The 12,020-nt window shown below is 40.7% G+C and overlaps 1 protein-coding gene across 2 annotated transcripts in view; it reads left to right on the top strand.

The window, feature by feature from the left end:
- SUSD1 (sushi domain containing 1) overlaps window positions 1-10,868 on the top strand; it is a 177,539-nt gene extending 166,671 nt beyond the window's left edge. For both annotated transcript variants that reach the window (XM_037797037.1, XM_037797036.1), the window contains exons 15-16: window positions 6,500-6,593; window positions 6,948-10,868. In XM_037797037.1, coding sequence (XP_037652965.1) covers window positions 6,500-6,559 — 60 coding nt within the window. In that variant the 3' untranslated portion in view covers window positions 6,560-6,593; window positions 6,948-10,868. The remainder of the gene's footprint in view (window positions 1-6,499; window positions 6,594-6,947) is intronic.
- The last annotated feature ends 1,152 nt before the right edge of the window (window positions 10,869-12,020 follow it).

Genomic DNA, 12,020 nt, shown 5'->3' with positions numbered 1-12,020 from the left:
CATAAAATACTATGAGTCTGTGATTTATTGGGTCACAAAGCAAGGTCATTTGACATACTTGAGATGATAATATGATGCAATCAGGGAAAATTCTGCAAGCACAGACCAGAAACCTAAATCACTGGTGACTACTCCCTTTTTCAGTCAGTCCAAATTTTGCAGCTTGGGCGTGGCTCTGTGGTTTTTTGTTTCTGGGTTCACTATATGAGGATGGGTCTTTATACCTGTAGCATGGATGATTGGCAAACCTTCCTTTCTCATCTCCCAATCACCAATGTTTAGGGGTTCTCCCTTCACTTCAGCTTTCCTGGATAATCCTTCTGTGGTTCTCCTTTTTTTTTTAAATCAAGCTTTTAAATCTGGATTCCAAGGCCTCAGTTTAATACCAACACATGCTTTTAATTGCATCTCTCATTCTTCTCCATTCAATCTGAAGTGTCAGCTCTTCTCTGGATATGCCCCATGATTTCCCTCCTGAATGTCTTTGCTCATACAATTATTTTCCCCTGGACTAATTTATAACCTGCCTGTGAATCTCTCCCTATTAAAGTCCCACCCCTCCCACAAGATTAATCTGAAATGCCAACCTCTGTCCAAAGCATTTATAATTTCCTCAATAGGACAGGCTCTCCCTCTCTTTAGCCATCCTGCCATTCTTTAGAGCAACTGTCTTATCTTCCCCTACTAGATTTCAGCCCCTCAAGAGAGAGCATCTGAAGAGCTGGTACATAGCCTGGCACACATAAGATGCTAAGTCAGAATTTATTGAATCAGGTTGAATAATAAGTCAGAGGACCTTGAACACTTTGTCAGTTGGTGAGTGACAAGTCACTGACATGAAGGCATGTCTCCAGTGCTGTCTGGTTACCCACCAGATGTGCTCTCTCCTTCATTTGAACTTGCATGTTACTCAGTCACCACTGAGTGGTGCCACCCAATAATGCCTTTCACAAGAGAAATTTGCATTCACACTCAATCTCTGTCTAAGTAATTATAAACTTACTGAATTCAGAGGTTATATCTTCCTCATCCTTGCCTGCCTGGTAGCCTCTACAGAGTGCTGGAAGCATAGTAAGTGCAGTTCTATACAAATTAAGGAAGCCAGAGAAAACTTACATCAAGATACAAACATATATATATATATATATTTAAATCTGCATAATTGTAGTAGCCAGAATTCTAAGATGGCCCTCAAATTCCTGATACTATTCTAGGTTTTGCTTTGAAAAAATTTTGCTGCGGTAATTAAGTCCCAAATAGGAAGATTATGTGGGTGGGCCTGACCTAATCATACAGGGCCCTTTAAATCTGTATCTAAAGGTCAGAGACAAGACAAGTCAGAGATTCAAAGGGGGAGAGGGATTTGACACCAGGGAAATTCTCTTTCTAGTTTGAAGATGGAGGGGGCCATACGGCAAGGAATGTGGGTGACCTCTAGGAGCTAAGAGTGGCCTCCAGCTGACAGCAAGAAAATGGGACCTCAGTCCTCAAACTGCAAGGAACTAAATTTAACCAACAATCTGAATGAGCTCTGAAGCAGCTTCTTCTCCAGAGTCTCCAGAAGGCAAGGCAGTCTGTCTGACACCTGGATCTCAGATTTGTCAGATCCTGAGCAGAAAATGCAATCATGCTGTCCCCAGATTTCTGACCCACAGAACCGGGTGTTAGTAAATGAGTATTGTTTTAAGCTGCTAAGTTTATGGTAATTTGTTAAGTGGCAAGAGAAAACTAATACAAGAATGTTGCTGATTTATCAAGCATTACTTACCTCAAAATTATTTTTCTACGTTGATCTCCTTCGCCATTTCCTGCTTTGCGGAGAATTTAAGTGAGGAGACCCCAGAATACCAAAGAGAAGTTTGAGACACTAAATAGAAGTCACAGGGTTAATTATCTGTGCTATTTGGAGAACAGAACTGTTGCTTTCAGGAAATGACCATGCTTGCATCAATTCATGAGAAAATGTCCACACCCTTGGGAAGTCTTCAAGCTGTCACATGTCCTTTCTAACTTCCTCTTCGCACCTCTGATGTTTGCATTAGTGAAAGGAGAAAGGGTATAACCAATCACTCCTCCTGAATTCTATACTCCCTTTCTGGGAGCTTCCTTGAGGAGAATGGTGGAGTTTCAGCCCCATCAATTTGCTTTCTCCATGAGTGAGTAGCTAAGAGAATCTGGGATGAGTAACTAAGTCATGATTGACTCACTTGAGTTTTTAAAGAATATTCTACAAATGATTCAGAAGAAAAATAGGCATACCATGGCATGAGACCATGGAAGGGAGGATGGGAGAGCTCTCAAAAATACCATTCAAATTGGCCATTTGTGAATTTTCTCAGTGAGGAATTTTTGGAGAAGTGCCTAAAGAAACCTTGGTCTGGCTATACAATGAGCTCTTGATTAGACTGACTCAGATTTTCAGAATACATATGCAGAATAGATAAAAATATAAATTTATAACCAGGAAGTGTTCTACCACTAAGTACTGTGTCTGGGGCCAAAACCCAGTTGTGCTATGCAGAATAAAGATTATTTTTCTGAGTAAGGAATAATTGGATCCACTGCTTAGGATAGATGATATCCTGCTGGTGGATGGCCAAGAGAAAATTGGGTCCCTCAATTCCTACTTTGCTTCTGTCCTATTGATTTGTGCGAGGATATTTGAAAGCAAGGGAAGAGCCAGCTGCTCTAAATAAGTTCAAGTGTTCTGATCTGGATGAAGCACATTCTAGCAGGTTCATATGATTTGCAAATGAGATGGCTAAACCACTGCAAATTATAAATCTCAAAGAGGAGGAGACATGTAACAAGCCTGGAGATGAGCAAAGAACATGGAAATTTGTACAAACGAGGTAGGTTTTGCAAAGTGTATATAGTGATAACTTGAAGTCAAGGTCAGGCGAGATCTTCAAGAGATGGCTTTGTGTCTACCTGGTAGAAGCATTCCTAGCAGGAGGCTTGGGAGCTCTAAGAGTAGATCAGGTCAGACTGACCTCCTTACCTAACTCTTGCACACCGACATTAGCTGGTTGGGGAAACATGGCAGGCATAATGTATTTTGACTTCAGCAAACATTTAATAATGCCCTTGTGATAATATGGGGAACTGCAGGTTGTATTTGGCTTGGAAACTGGCTGAGTGTCTGTATACCCAAAGTTTGCTTGTTAATGAGTTGATGTGAGACCTGGAAATATGCAGAGTATGGATCTCTGTCCATGGTAGTCTTCAGTTCAACATTTTCAGCAATGATTTAAAATATAGAGAGGAAAAAGGTATAGAGAAAAAAATTAATGACTGAAGTTGAGGGGAATAACTGGGTAGGTTGGATGGACCAAGCAGTGCAGGAAAGTGCCAGCTTCCCTGCAAGCTCTCCATCCAATGTGTGTTTTCTTCAAAAAAAAAAAAAAAAAAAAACACCAAAAAACTAGCAATTTAATGTGCAAATATGGTATCTCAATGTTTTAATTAGAATTTTTACTACTTATGAAAAGAGCACTTGAATAAAAGGTTTATCAATCATCTGCAGTCATATTTTATATGTGATTTACCTTTTCATGGAACTGGCTTGTTTTATTATTGAGGTGTTTGTTCTTTCCTTATTAATTTGTAACATTCTTTATATGTTAACCCCTTGTCTATTAGTTATTCCAAATATTTTACCCAGTTTGCCATTTGCCTTTTAATCTCATTTTTGGTAGTTTTTGGTATATAGAAGTTTATGGTTTCTAATCTGTTAAATCTGTCAATCTCTTTCAGGGTTTCTGCATTAAAAAATTGTCTAGGAAATTCTTACCCATTTTAATATTAAATAAATAGCCACATATTTTCTTCAAATCCTTTTAGGTTTTAAGTTTTTAATCCATTTGGATTTTATTTTGGTGTATGGCATAAGTTCTGGGGATCAAACATCACTTTATTCTAAATGGTTAGCCAATTTTCTCAACGCTAGTTATGAATAATGTGTCATTTCCCCAATGACTTGAAATAGCAATAAAATAGCAATAACAATAGTAGATAATATTATTTATTGCTTATTTTTTACCAGATGCTGATCCAATGTGTGTTAAATTATTTATTTCTTAAATAACCCTATAAGATGGGTTATCACCCCCATGTTATATTATCCCTCAGTGGGGAAACTTGAGGCACAGAATGGCTGAATACTGTCCAAGGTCACACAGCTAGTGAGTGGTGGTGTTAAGGTACAGACTGAGCAACCTGACACCAGTATTCAGGCTTTGAAATTATTTGATAAACTTGGGTTTATTTCTAGGCTTTCTATTTTTTTCCAATGTTTATTTGTTCCTAAGCTGACAGTGTACACTCTTATTAGATAACAGTTCAAGTCACTCCCCAAGTTTTTTTTTTTTTACTAATGTCTAACCACATACCTCCTTCCATGGTATGTTCTGGTTTCTTAAAGTGTTCCAGGCCCCTTTCTTCTGAATATTAAAAGCAACCAAACAACAGAAGCCATGTTTTTCTACAAGTCTCTTGACGGCGCTTTCTGAGGTAATGGGTTTAGTGGAGCGCTTTAGCAAGAGGTGTTTTCCAAGGCCGTTCTCGTGGATGAGAAGTAACCTATGGAGGTGCCAGTAGAACCAAACCATTCTTCACCTGGTTGTGGAGATCTGAGCAGCACTGACAATAGAACTTTCTGTAAGGATGGAAATGTTCTAAATCAATGTGGTCTAATATGGGAGCTGCTAGCCATATGTGCCACTGAGCACTTGAAATAATGTGACTAAGGAGCTGCATTAGTACTTTAATATAATTTGAGTTAATTTACATTAAATAGCCATGTGTGGGTAGTGGCTACCCTATTGGACAGGACAGTAGCTTGAACTGTTCTCAAATGCACCTCTTTGCCTGCCAGGGAAGCAAGTCATCCATGTTTTCACTGGTCCCTTGAGTCCAGGGGCTACTATTTTTCCTCTCAGGCCCTCCCTTCCAGTAATAGATCTTTGCTTTGGCTGTTTTCAGCTCCTCTAAGGCAGTGCTGGATTACCCAGCTGGCAGACTAAGCAAGGACCTGGGACCCTGGCAAAAGGAAGGTACAAGAAATTAAACAAATTGCTATTTCAACAGTGACAACAGCAACAAATCATCAGGAAAAATTTGGACTTGGTTCCATTTCCTTACACTTATTCCACTTATTCGTGGCATTTTGTTTTGAATCTCTGCATGCAGAGTCAGTCCCCACTGGCACCATTGCATATAGATTTTTGCTTCTTCCAAAGAGAAAACTTGAACTACTACAGCCTGAGGTCCTGTCATCATCAGCCTTTGCAGGGAAGGTCTGGGCCTAACCCTGACTTCGGGAGGAACGCGGCTGGCTCTGCACAGGTGCAGCTGATTCAGATTGACACTGGGAAAGCAAGGTGCTAGGGTCAAAAGCACAGACTCTGGAGCCAGACAGCCAGGGTTTGGATCCTGGCTCTCTTACTTAATAGCTGGGTGACCTTGGGCAAGTTGCTTAACTACTCTATACCTCAGTTCCTCATCTGTAAAATGGGAATAATGGCAGTACCCAGTGTAAAGGGTAGTTAGGAGACTGAGTAAACATTGTGAGATACTTAGAGCAGCATCTGGCACATAGTAAGTGCTAAATAAGCGTTTGCAAGTGAAAATAAGACCTTGTTTCTGGTCTAGAACACGATGCTCTGATTCAAATGTGCAACTTGGTGGGTGTTTTTCAATTTATAACCAGGGATCTTCCTGGAGTTGACATGTGGTGCTCCCCAAATAGAATATATGTCCTTCAGAGAGCTTTACACCAATTTTATTCTCACAGCAGCCTGCTGAGCAGAGCAGGACGATGCCTTCCTTGTTGGGGTAGAGGGAAAAATGGCAGGTGATTCTATTCAACAGAGGGTATTCGTTTGACCACTTGAGCCAACTATTATTTTGGGAGTAGAAATTCAAATGATCTCAGAAAGATTTCCTCCTCAGTATAAAGGAAAACTACCCCTTAAACATCTGTCAAGTTTAAGTGACTTGAGAGAGGACCAGGAAAAAGCAATGTATGGTGTGTGCATGTTCAACAAGACGGGTTCTTTTCTCCCTTCTAACTTTAATACGGTCTGGTTTTTTTTTAATTGTGTTTTTTTTTTAAATTAACTTTATAAAATTAAAAAAAAAAAAACAATAAAAAACGACATTTCAAACAAAACCAAAACAAAGGAAAAACAAATAAGAAAAAACAAATAACTTAAAAATAACTGCATTACTTCCAACTTGTTCCTACTCTACCCCAAGAAAATAAACAGTCTGGTTTTATACTTCCTTTTCAGTAAACCCCTGGAACTGTGGTTTCCCGAGGTCCTCTGTCCTCTGGGCCAACTCGGGGAACATAGAAGCACTCTGGGCATTCTTGGGATTGTTCATCAAATGGGGCCGAGCTCTGAGTTAAAATGGAATGAGCACAGTTGAGTATTTGCTCCCTGGGGGTGCCGTGAGTTGGTGTCCGGCCGGCTCAGTGTGTGGTTTTGTCCCACAGGTTCATCCATCACGCTGCAGCAGATGGTGGGTGTTGGATTGGGCTCTGTGGCTGCTGTGATCCTTCTCGCATTCCTCTCCTTCTCAGCAGTGTGGTATGTGAGAAGGTCATTTTTGAGAAATGAGTGGAATGGAGGGAGGATGAGGTTGGAGTCATAAAGAACAGCTGGGTGCAGGAGGGTTCCCGGGGGCTGTGGGTGGGAGGTTGCCCTGGGCTCAGTGAGCACATGTAGCAGGCGGAGGGCATGACCCAGCCCACCCCTGGGCTAGGAAAGGGGATGGTGAAGACCATCCTGGCCACTCCAGGAGGGGCGGCTGGTGGCCCACGCTGCTTCCTCTCGGCCACCTCCCATGGGTGTGTACATGAGCTGCATACAGGGGTGCACCGTGGGGAAACCAGCGTTTGCCCAGTATTTATCTCTTCTTTCTTTTTTCTCCTCCACATCTAGACTGCAAATTGGCACTGCATGGGGAGGAAGCCCTGCTGCTGGGCAGGTGTTATGTTACATACAACCATCAAGCCCTTGGGCCCCAGGTGGCTTCCATCCAGAGGCACCTGGGCCTGCAACTTTCTCCACTTCCAGTTTGGCCTCATACCTGGATTCAAGGTGGTGGCTCTCTCTCTGGAATCCTCTGAAAGGAGAAAACTCAGGAATTGCTGACTTCTTCCCTGCTTCGGGACTAGTTCTATGAACTTGACACTCTTGATGTACAGTGTAATGTTGTCCAGAGGCTTACAGACCAGGTGGGACTGGGCTGTCTTCCTTTTAGTGTAGCTTCTCTACACATTGAATGCAAGACAGTCTCTGCATCTTCTTTTAGAGCATCTTTGTTAACAATTTCAGACTCCATCCATTCACAATATGTGATGAGAGGGACTTCAGTTTGGGTTAGAATTTGACTTTATGAAGGTCGTTGAAAAAGAGAGGGAACATTGATGAGAGCAAACTTTTCAAGCACATTAGAAACTTCCTTTTTCCTACAATTAATTGATATACTAATTAGGAAGTATACTAGCCTGGCCTCTCCAATAGATTCCCTGCAGTCTCTTTAGGCAGCATTGCTTTGATACAATTCCAATTGCCCTAGCCAAAATTAATGTCTGCATTCCAGTAAAAATTGTTCTGTAATTTAGAAAGTTCTTCCCCTGGATAATTTTTTGATTACTGAGGGTCTCCTAGAGCTGCTCAGTGCCTCCCTTTAAAATTTGAATTTGGGTGGTCCTGAAGGAATGCTGAATTGAAACAACACTGAGCCCTTGGCCAGAGCCCATGTGCGATTGCCCCTTGTATCTACAACCTCAGTGACTGTAACTGTTGCTGTACGATGGACCATGACATATTAGATGCAAGCAGTGCTGGACCTACTGTCAATAGGCCGAATTTACAGATGGACTCTTAAAGCTTGGGTCATCATTCTTTAACTTTCCTCCTCTAACTGACAGTTTAACCCCAAGCTCAGTGGGAATGAATGAAGACAGCCGGAGGCTTGTGGCTTTTTAAGTAACAGTGCTCATCTCCTCCCTCTTCTCCCCTTCCACCCCGGTTTCTAGGCCTGGAGAGTAAAAAGAATGGGGGAGGAGGGGGATTGTCCCATTGCACGGCCCCAGGCTGCAGCGGATGTGCACGTGCCCTGGAGGTGTACAACGCTGCGGTCCAGGAGAAAAGGGACAGTCTGCCTGGTGCTGTGGCTGGCATGTTCTCCACTGGCTCGCTGGGTGTTGTGGGGACAGCTCTGAGTAGCTGGGCTTGTGGGAAGAGGAGGAGACAGTAGGGACAGGTGGAAACTGCCCACGAAGCTGCTCGCCCTGGGGTGGCTGGCCTGAAGGATATCCACTTGATGGGGAAGAGTCAGAACATCCGGCAACGTGGGGGCTCCATGCTGGCTTGTCAGGCTTGGCCCTGGTCTTGAAAGCTGGTTCTTAGTATTAGAAATAATTGCCCTTCAGCATCTAGATACTACCTTGGACCACAATTTAAGGTCAACATTTGAGACTTTCTGCTCACATCTTGGTGAATTATGAGGAGAGTGCTTAACAGACTAATGCAAATAGCTTTTTACTTGATTTTTATGTATAACAATTCAAACTCATGCTATTTTCACAGCTCTTAAACTAAACTTGGAATCATTACAAACTATTGGAGTTAATATAGGGTCAGCTCTCTGACGGGTAAGCATTTTCCTCAAAGCCCTGCTCTATCAAAAGAGAGAATCTGGAGCCCCCCCCACCCCCCCTTTTTTTAGGTTGTCAGTTCTATAAACACCGTATGTTTCTATAGCCTGCCCTTCTCCCTAATTTCCAGCTCCATAATTAACTGCTAGAGAAGCTAATTAGGGAACTTCTTGTCATTGAAAGAAGTCCCACTTGCCTAGTACCAAACTTTCTCGTTAAAAATTGGACTAAATATTAAGGAAATGATCAAATTCTGGACACAAGGCAGAAATGTAAAAACGGTTCATGAAAAATTACTGAAAGAGAAAAAACTTGGATTTTGTAACTTCCTTTCAATATTCCACATTATAATGCTGAGTTGCGTAGTGTTGATACTTAGCAGAAGCACTTGCTGAGAATTTACAAAAAAGTTGTGTCATTTTCCTTCAGCTCTTTTTTGATAGTTTTCTCATGAGCATGAAGACAGTTTTACATTCTCTAAACCCACTTGGTAGATTTACCACAACACTGCTTTTTATTTTTTTCAAATGAATTCCTGATTAAGTGGGGAGGGGGCCTCAGGAGATGGTTGTGGGTTTTCCTGGGAGAATGCAGGGTCCTTCTGTCAAAGGACCCACCTAAGTAGCCCTCTGCTGTCTGGGGTTGAATCTGCAGAGCTGGGTTGAATCCCACTAAAAGTAGATCCTAAGGTGGGGATGAGGGAAGGATCTTTTCCCCATTAGTTGTCTTGGTGACCGTGTGTGGAGGTAAGAAATAAGATCCAGTCTTGAGTGACCTTCTTCAGCTAGGAATCAGATTTGGGGGTCTCCCTTGATCTGGAGTGTGTTGCCCCTTGGCTGATTTCTTTGTGTCTGTAGTGTCTGTTTGTCTCCTCAGCTGTACAGAAGATGCTTCCATGTGTGTGTTTCCTCATTCCATCCTCACAATAGTTCCTTGTGTTGGGAAGTTCATGGGTTATTGATTCCCATTTTAGGAGCAGAGAAATGGGTTCAGACAGATATGTAACTTGAATTGTGGGGCCAAATCTTCTGACTCCAAGTCTAGTTCTCTTTCCTGGAAAGGGGAGGCTTTGAGCTAAGTACTGAGCTCAACTTTGGATGGTGCTTTTGGTTCTTGGGAAAGTCAGGCCTTTAAATTTCCAAACAATATTTTAACCTTTGCCTTTAATGTTATAACACGTCTTCTTATACTGTAAGGAAACTTTCCTCCATCACTTTTTGAAGGAGCTACAACCAACCAACCAAATAGATGGAGTTTAATTAGGGGAAATAGATAACACTCAATCCCCAATACAAGATTTGAAATTGCAACTGGATAACGTTAAATAACATCAGCGCAGAAATGATTATCTTGAACTTCCATAATTTAAATTGATTTTAAAGAAAGTAAAAAAGAATTTTCAGTGTCCCCATTGCTACTTTCACATTCTCCTTTCTGAAACCTTCTGTTTTTCCATTCTATTCATCTAAGAGAAAACCAGTGTTAGCAATAGTCAATCAAATAGTGTTTTAAGGACTTTTTGCATACCGCAACCATTGTTGGCAAAACTGAAGGCCTAATTCTGGAGAGGAAAGAGGAAGTGGGTTTTTTTATGCTCAAGCTTGTGGGTAGTGATGCAGTCAAACAAATCCCATGTGAAAACCAAGCAAATGGTCTCACACCTTTGATTAAAAAAGCAGTATATACCCAATATGCTCATTGTTAAGAAAAAGAGTGTAAGTTATTTACAGTGTTTCCAAATTTTTAGTATCATTATACACATCTGTATAAACATATGCAATTCCTAAAACTAAATTCCTAAAAGTGAAATTGCTGGATTGAAAACTATCTACTTTTTGCATTTCACTACATATTGCCCTGCTAGAGCAATCTCATAGAAAGTTTATACCAACTTACACTCTCACCAGAAGAAACCTGCTCCCCACAATCAACACCACTGGACACCATTGATATTTGTTGTTGTTGTTGTTGTTGATTTTTTTTTCAATAATTCAATTTGAGATATATTCACATACCATACAGTCATACAAAGCATACAATCACTTTTTCACGGTACCACCATATAGCTGTACGTCCATCACCAAAATTAATTTTTGAACATTTTCATTACCACATACACAAAAATAATAAGAATAAAAATTAAAGTGGAAAAGAGCAATGTAAAGTAAAAAAGATCACTGGGTGCTTGTTTGTTTTTTTTGCCCCCGTTTTTCTACTTATCCATCCATACACTGGACAAAGGGGAGTGTGATCCACATGGCTTTCCCAATCACATTATCACCCCTCATAAGCTGCATTGTTATACAGTCATCTTCAAGTTTCAGGGGTTCTGGGATGTAGTTTGATACGGCCTTCTCTCTCTAGCTAAGCCAACTTGGCAGATGAAATCACTGTTCTCCCCTCATGTGGGATCTGACACCTAGGGGTGTAAATACTCCGGCAATGTGGAATATGACTCCCGGGGAGGAATCTGAACCTGGCATTGTGGGATGGAGAACATCTTCTTGACTAAAAGGGGGATGTGAAATGTAGTGGCTGAGAGATTCCAAAAGGAGCTGAGAGGTCACTCTGGTGGGCACTCTTAACGCATAATATAGGTAACCCTTTTCAGAGTCTAATGAATTGGAATAGCAAGCAGTAAATACTATTAATATTTTTAACCTTGATTAATTGTAGGTGAAAAACCATGTTTCAATGTTTTGTTTGCATTTCTGTTTTGCATGTCTGTTGGCCATTTGTAATTCTTTGTGAATTGCCTTTTTTCTCATTAGTTTGTTTGGTCTTTTATTGATTTGAAAGAGCCTTACTTTGTATCATAGTGATTTTAATCCTTAGCTGTCATATATTTTGCAAACAATTGTTTTAGTCTATCTTTTTCCTTTTAACTTTGTTTATTCTATACATTGCCATGCAAAATTTTTAAATTTGTATAGTCAAATCTGTTAGTCTTTTCCCTTTTGTATTTTGCCTTTGGTGCCATGCTTAGAAGGATTGTCCAACCTCAAGGCAATAAATGTAGTCTAGAATTTTTTTTAACATTTAAATCTTTAATCCATTTGAAATTTACTTTAGTATAAGGAGGGAGGTGGGGTCTCTTTTTGTATTGTTACTAGATGGTTTAGCTGTTGTCCTATTATTCATTGGATGTTATTTTTCCCTAGTGATTTGAAATCATACCTTTACCACATATTAAAGGTCTATGTCTGAACTTTCTCTTTTTGTTGTACTGATCTATTTCTGCACAATACCACCTGCTGTAACTTTAAAATAGACTTTTAATGCTGAGTAAAAGCAAGTTGCCACTCTTTTTTTTTTCTGTTAATTCTCAGAGTATTCTTGCCTTTTATCA

This window comes from Choloepus didactylus, chromosome 10 (assembly GCF_015220235.1).
Source record: "Choloepus didactylus isolate mChoDid1 chromosome 10, mChoDid1.pri, whole genome shotgun sequence".
NCBI lineage: Eukaryota > Metazoa > Chordata > Mammalia > Pilosa > Megalonychidae > Choloepus > Choloepus didactylus.
Note: the sequence above shows the minus strand (reverse complement) of the source record. Positions and strands in the feature narration are given on the sequence as shown.